This window comes from Pseudochaenichthys georgianus, chromosome 13 (genome assembly GCF_902827115.2).
Source record: "Pseudochaenichthys georgianus chromosome 13, fPseGeo1.2, whole genome shotgun sequence".
Taxonomy (NCBI): domain Eukaryota; kingdom Metazoa; phylum Chordata; class Actinopteri; order Perciformes; family Channichthyidae; genus Pseudochaenichthys; species Pseudochaenichthys georgianus.
In genome coordinates this window covers 22,657,788-22,665,280 of record NC_047515.1, presented here as the reverse complement: position 1 = coordinate 22,665,280, position 7,493 = coordinate 22,657,788, and the positions used below count along the sequence as shown (strand labels likewise).

The 7,493-nt window shown below is 44.6% G+C and overlaps 1 protein-coding gene across 2 annotated transcripts; it reads right to left on the bottom strand.

Moving 5' to 3' along the window:
* Positions 1 to 4,041: 4,041 nt before the first annotated feature.
* On the bottom strand, positions 4,042 to 7,043 carry LOC117457296 (extracellular calcium-sensing receptor-like). Of its 2 annotated transcripts, XM_034097280.2 has the most exons (6): positions 6,930 to 7,043; positions 6,556 to 6,844; positions 5,728 to 6,465; positions 5,418 to 5,645; positions 5,190 to 5,313; positions 4,042 to 5,029 (listed from the first exon to the last, which is right to left on the bottom strand). In XM_034097280.2, the coding sequence occupies exons 1-6, from the start codon at positions 7,016 to 7,018 to the stop codon at positions 4,122 to 4,124; spliced, it is 2,376 nt and encodes a 791-aa protein (XP_033953171.1). In that variant the 5' UTR covers positions 7,019 to 7,043; the 3' UTR covers positions 4,042 to 4,121. The 2 variants fall into 2 exon arrangements, with proteins under 2 accessions (XP_033953171.1, XP_033953170.1); XM_034097279.2 differs by having other exon boundaries at positions 5,728 to 6,844; positions 6,930 to 7,021.
* Positions 7,044 to 7,493: the final 450 nt, after the last annotated feature.

Sequence of the window (7,493 nt, the reverse complement as noted above, 5' to 3'; positions counted from 1 at the left end):
TAGTCCCAAACGATAGCTGGGGATTATGGGTAGTGTAGTGTCTTCGGCCATCCTAAACAGAATTTTTTTTCGGATATCATATCGCATAACAACACCACATCTGGCGTCACAGAGATCTTCTGTTACTGTCCTTTCTTCTTATAGGAAGTACAGAAACATGTAACTTAACGTATTTAAGAAACGTAACGTGGGAGAAAATACGTTTCTAGCTAAACGTAATTGAGAATGCAGTTTAGTTCTGTTGGAACGTAATTTTTAGGAGACAGGTTTGAAAAAACCATAACATAACTAAACATGCTAATATGTATCATGTTTGTATTGTAGTGCCGAGAGGCGGGAGTCCGAGGCGGTGTGTCAAATGACAAAGCTAGTCTTGTATTATACATGGAACAGAAAAGTAAACAACTCAAGCCCGGGAAATCACTGACCGGCAAAACAGGAAGTCCTGTCAACTAAAATGTCCATGCGGAACAATACCCCCACCCATGGTTCCGTGGGTGAATTATGTCAACCCACCACACAAGCCCCCCCCAGAATTCAGCCATAGTCAAAATCCTCGCATCGGGGAGGAAGGACCACCCGACCCCGGTGCGTAAGGACCACAGGGGCCGAGGAGGGCGGGGCCGCAGGCGAGGACAAGAGCGCCAATGACCTGGAAACACATGAGCAGTCGTTGTAAGGGGGCCGCGGTGGGCGTCGTGACGAATGAAAACAAAATCCGCCGACAGTAGTCCGGGGGACACCCGGAAAGCTGGGTTGCTGTTCTGCCAAGTGGGGGCAGGCGTGAATGTCCTGGCGGTCTCCAGCAGGGAGGTGCGATGCCTGGCTGCAGACCAGGGCACCGTGGCGGCCGGAATGAATTCTCCGGGGACTCGTAGCGTCTGGCCATACACGAGCTCCGCCGACGAGGATTGCAGGTCTTCTTTGGGGGCGCACCTGAGGCCGAGCATAACCCACGCAAGCTTATCTACCCAGTTGTCGTCTTTCAAGGCGGCACGCAGGCCGCCTTCATTGATCGGTGGAAATGCTCACATAAGCTGTTAGCCTGGGGGTGATATGCGGTGGTGCGGTGCAGCTTGACCCCCGAACCTTCGGCAACAGTGTTCCAGAGTCTGTGGTTGACACAAATTTAAGAGACGGATCACGTTTTGTTCTACAACATTAAATACATCAGCAGTGACCCGACTGGTGATTTTTGAATAGTTTACGTGTCTGAAAAACGATGGTTGTTAACAAGTGGCTGAATAGGACTACAGAAGTTGTCGAGGACGTTGTACATCATTACGCCAAACACGGAAACACTCCGCTAAGTTTGTTTGCCCCTGTTCTGCTTGAAAGCAAGTACCTGCGCTCTTGCAAACTGTTAAAACAAACGCTTCAACTTGTACAATTTTGAATCTGCATTTTTGAATATCAATCTTAAGTTGGTGTGACGTTGAAGTCGTGCGACCCTGCTGTTCTCGGGTTGGTTCGTTTATAGCATAACATTAGCATTTTGGTTCTGGCGATTAGATTTATGATTAGAAAATTATAAAAGTAGGGTAGACATGTGGATATTATCCGGCTGAACAAAACGTGCATTTATCAAACAGGTTAGTTTTCAACAGACCTTATTTCGAGCTATTTTCCAAAATCCATCCATCCATCCATCCATCTTCTCCTGCTTATCTGTGGTCGGGTCGCGGGGGTAGCAGTTCCAGCAGAGAGCCCCAAACTTTCTTTTCCCTGGCGACATCAACCAGCTCTGACTGAGGGATCCCAAGGCGCTCCCAGGCCAGCGAAGAGATATAATCCCTCCACCTGGTCCTAGGTCTACCCCTTGGTCTCTTCCCAGCTGGACGTGCCTGGAACACCTCCCTAGGGAGGCGCCCAGGTGACATCCTAACTAGGTGCCCGAACCACCTCAACTGGCTCCTTTCGACGCGAAGGAGGAGCGGCTCAACTCCGAGTCCCTCCCTGATGACCGAACTTCTCACCTTATCCCTAAGGGAGACACCAGCCACCCTGCAGAGAAAACCCATCTCGGCCGCTTGTATCCGCGATCTCGTTCTTTCGGTCATGACCCATCCTTCATGACCATAGGTGAGGGTAGGAACGAAAATGGCCCGGTAGACAGAGAGCTTTGCCTTATGGCTCAGCTCCCTTTTCGTCACAACGGTGCGGTAAAGCGACTGCAGTACTGCTCCCGCTGCTCCGATTCTCCGGCCCATCTCACGCTCCATTGTTCCCTCACTCGAGAACAAGACCCCGAGATACTTGAACTCCTTCACTTGGGGTAAGGACTCATTCCCTATTTGGAGTGGACAATCCATCGGTTTCCTGCTGAGAACCATGGCCTCAGATTTGGAGGTGCTGATCCTCATCCCAGCCGCTTCACACTCGGTTGCGAACCGATCCAGTGAGTGCTGAAGGTCGCAGACCGATGAAGCCATTAGAACCACATCATCTGCAAAAAGCAGTGGTGCAATCCTTCGTCCACCGGACTGCAGACCCCCTCCCCCACGACTACGCCTCGAAATCCGATCCATGTATATTACAAACAGGATTGGTGACAAAGCGCAGCCCCGGCGGAGGCCAACCCTCACCGGAAATGGGTCCGACTTACTGCCGAGGACTCGGACACAGCTCTCGCTTTGGGAGTACAGAGATTGGATGACCCTGAGTAGAGACCCCCTCACCCCATACTCCCGCAGCACCTCCCACAGTAACTCCCTGGGAACTCTGTCATACGCCTTCTCCAAGTCTACAAAACACATGTAGACCGGATAAGCGTACTCCCAGGCCCCCTCCAGGATCCTTGCGAGAGTAAAAAGCTGATGCGTCGTTCCACGACCAGGACGGAATCCACATTGTTCCTCCTCAATCTGAGGTTCGACAATCCTATGGAGAAATCCCATTGCTTTTTTGTCGAGGGAACCAATGCGCAGCTTACTTCCGGGTAAATACGTCATCCCTGCACCACTCTATAAGAACTGGATACAGCGTCGGAGGCGGGGCCTCATTCATTCCTATGAGAGCTGCTCATTGGCGAATGAGGACAAAATGGACTGATATTTTCTAGAGCAAAACGTCACAGATTACCCATCATGCCTTGCTGTCGAGAGCATAGGGCATGCGCAGTTAAGCCCCGCCCCCAAGCTCCCGCTCTTGGCTCACTATAATGAATGTAGAGAGAAAATATATCTAGATTCGGCTTTTAGTGCATTTTACAACTTTAAGGACCTAATGATTCTAATAAGGGCTACAACAAAGTTAATACTGGGTAGTGTATTTAGTTTAAAAAAAAAATTCCGCTGATTTACTTACTCTTTCCCCATGTAAGACAATGGGAAAAAGTATTTCTGGGCCGGGTGACGTCACGGACTGATAAGGAAATTGTAGTACCGCCGTTTGGACACTAAGAATATTTTCCTCAGGGTCCGGCGCACTTCCTGGGGGCTTAGTGGGCGCCCGAGCTGCTCTTATCTGTTGCATTGAAGGGGTGCGGACTGCGCATGCAACACTTTCTGCGCCACAAGCAGGAAACACGTTATTTATCAGTAACTTTAGACATCGTAAAACAATCGTAATCTATATTTTATCGTAGATTATACATTTTACTGAAACCGACTATATAATATGTACCTTGTTAATTAAAAAAAAAGTTTAAAATTAATACAAATGTAAGTATTTTCTTATGACAATGTAGAATGTGGGAAGAGGTGGGGCGGCGCCCTTAGCGCCCCTATGGGCCGGCCGCCATGACCCTGAATAAAGTGAGGTTAAGATGTTTTATTTTAATAACTTTAATATATTTGGGGCTACTAAATAACAAACAGTCCAGGAGAGCTTATAAAACACATTTTTACATGTTTTTGTGAAATATAAATAAAGTTTAAATGAAAACACAGAAAGTCATGGATGGTTTAAACTTTTAATTGATTTATTAATATGAAATACAAATTATTCTAAATGTATTTGATATCAGTACTGTAGCACCAGATAGCTAGGATTCACTACATGGAATCATCTAAAATGTAATGTTTTGTTTTAGCTAATAATGTTTGTAACGAATAGTGTCACTGCAGAATTCAAACCAAACCATAAAATAAAAATAAATAAAAGACTTATTTTATTTGTATTTAATTGGATTCAGTTTTCCCCATCAGATGTTTTTTTGTGTTCAGTTCAGGTTTGAGTACAATAATAAAACATTTGGGTGCAAATATACAAAATAGTAGCCCATAACTGGAGGCTAGAATAGCAAATATCTCCACAGCCACAGTGAACTTCCCGGGAGAGCTGACATATGCTGGGATAAAGGTGATCCAGACGGCACAGAATATCAACATGCTGAATGTGATACATTTAGCTTCATTAAAATTATCAGGCAGCTTTCTAGCCAAGAAAGCAAGTAGAAAACATAACACAGCTAAGAGCCCTATGTATCCTAACACAGCCCAGAACCCTACAGGTGATCCCAGGGCACACTCAAGAATAATCTTATCCTTATAGTGGTTCATATTTTTAAAGGGAAACGGAGGATTGATAGTCAGCCAAAGTATGCAAATTATAACCTGTATTACAGTAAAACTCAGAACACTGAGTCTCTGCTGGGCAGGCCCAAACCACTTCATCATATTACTGCCTGGAAGTGTAGCCCTGAAGGCCATTAGAACCACTATTGTTTTCCCCAGAACACAAGAGATACAGAGGACAAAGGTGATGCCGAATGCTGTGTGTCGCAGCATGCAGGACCACTGAGAGGGCCGGCCGATGAAGGTCAGAGAACACAGGAAACACAGAGTCAAGGAGAAGAGCAGCAGGAAGCTCAGCTCAGAGTTGTTAGCCCTTACAATGGGAGTATCCTTATTTATCAGAAATACAGTGGCTATAATAAAAGTAAGGAGCACACCAAACAAAGTGAAAAATACAAGTAATATACCCATAACCTCAGTGAAGTAGAGGAACTCAACATTTTTCGGTATACATGTATCTCTGTTTTCATTGGACCAATACTCTTCAGGACACTTATGGCAGTCATTAGAATCTGTAATAGAAATATTGTCACTATTATTTTAATTGCATCAGTTACATCTTAAAAACGTAAATAAGAGACTGTACCATAGCAAACTTTAACATAATGCACAGAGTGTAGAAAGCAAACAATGTATGAAAATTGCCATATCTCCAGGTTGTGGTACATATACCTGTGCTGTTGCTGATTTCTCCCTCTGCACATGGTATACAGTCATAGCAGCACACTGGCTTTCCTTTCTGAAGGACTTTATGAGTTCCTGGATGACAGCTCTCACTGCACACTGACACAGGCAACTTTGAAAGAAAAACAGTAATAGTATTTTTCAACGTTATTCAAAATAACATATGGTCAAACAAGACACATCAATGTAGATGTTACTGTCAATGAAGATATTTGCCTCTGTCTTCCCTCTTGGCCACACTATGTCTTCAGTCTTGAGGACAAACTTCTGTCCAAGAGGTAAGGAGGCGTCATAATAGCCAACAGGTTTAAACTGAACTGAGTCATCTGATCCCCGCTGCCAGTTCACCACCTCATAGCGAGCAACAGCTGCTCCAGTGTTATCGAACCACACCTGCTCCCCATTCTTGATAGTAAAATGAACCTGCTGTAAAGACTCAACTACCTGGAAGAGCAGTAAAACAATATGTCAATGAATGAATGACCAAAGACGGAAAAAAAACACTTTAGTAATATATACATTTTACCTGCCAGGGAGTAACATTTACAGTGTTCTCACACCCCTGACTTTTGGAGCACTTTAGGATGCTGTGCAGAGAATGGGCCACAGCATAGATGGCTTTGTAGATGTTACTGGAGTATCTCAGCTCTGTCACGTCATCATCATAATCTTTAAGTTCCATTAGATCCTGGCTTTCTTTGCATGGTGTTTCTGTTTTCTCCTTGCAATTGAACTCTGTTTCCCAGAAATCTTTAATCAAAAAATCTTCCAGGCCACTGATATTGGCCTTTTGCACAGCAAAACCCAATGAACCACCCAGCACCCTAAAGCTGGTGGGAGTCACCAGGCTGTCAGCTGTGATCCAGGCCTCTACACCAATAAACTGCAGGCCTGTGATGTTGTGCAGACTCAACTGTTCGAGAAGGTCGTTCATTTCCACATGGGCTAGGAAACCAACAATGACCCGGGCAGTGCTCTTTCGGATCACTTCTACCACTTTCATTAGTTTTTCTGGTTCTGTCCTGTGAAATTTCTCTGTATACTCCACACACACTCCTTCCTCTTGGGCTGCAGCAAGGAAGATGGCCATGCCGTTGTTGCCATAGTCACTGTCACTGTTGATTGCCCCGACCCAGGTCCAGCCAAAGTGCTTGACCAGCTGAGCGAGGGCTCGGCTTTGGTAAAGGTCACTGGCAATGGTTCGAAAAAAAGAGGGATACTCCTTTATTTTGCTCAAACACTCACAAGTAGCTGAATGACTTATCTGAGCATACATAGAGAGAGGGAAAGAAAAAGGAGAGTCACCATTTAATAGATGCAAAACATTACAGATACAAATAGACAAAGCTCTTACCACTGGAATTCTGAATGGTCCAGTAGTGCGTGACAGGACAATGGTTGAAGAGGATTCAGACTCCCCAATTATAGCATGGACAGCTGATTGACCAGAGCATCTTTTTCCCACAGCCCTCTCGTCACCATTCATCAGAGCCATTACAGCTCGCATGGAGGTAAATGTTGAGCCACAGTTGTCATAAATACGGTATCCAATTGAAATATTTGGGAGAAGAAATTCACTTTTGTTTATTTCCTCAATTGCAAAGATCATTGTCTGAGCAAATCGAAACTCCCTGAGGTTGACACTGAGACACAAAGAGAAAAATACAACTTGTATTCACTGTGAAAGACCTTTATGAGGAAACATTTATATATAGAGATTAATATTACCTGGAACATGTCAGACGTGTTGGTTTCTCTGTAAAAGAAAGAGGAGGTTGGGTGATTTTGCTATGAATGGAAAAGGCTCCCCCGATCATGACGACTCCTTCTTTAGACAGCAGAGGGAACTCTGGACTCCCAAGGATCTGACAGATAGGAGTTTCATCCTCGGATGATCCAAATGCCAATAGGGGCCCAATGAAAACCAGCAGTGTTATCACACGTGACATGTTCCACTATAATAGGCAGAGCTACCTAGTCAGGTCAGGGTGGAAGTGGACTTAAATGTGACGTTTATTATCTGTGTTGTAGGGGTCACTGGCCTTTTACTAACCAATCAGACACAAGTGGGTTACTGTAGGACAACCTCTGTTCACAACATGTGATATGTTATAGAATAAAATGTTCACTGTAAATAAAGGCTTAAGAAAAATAAACACTCTAATATATCACACTGAAAGGGCCATTCTGCATACTGTTACTTTGGATGATCCAAGAATACTTCATATTTCTGTACTTTAATTTGAATACATCTGTAAATACTACATATTTTTACATTGTGACGTTTCTACT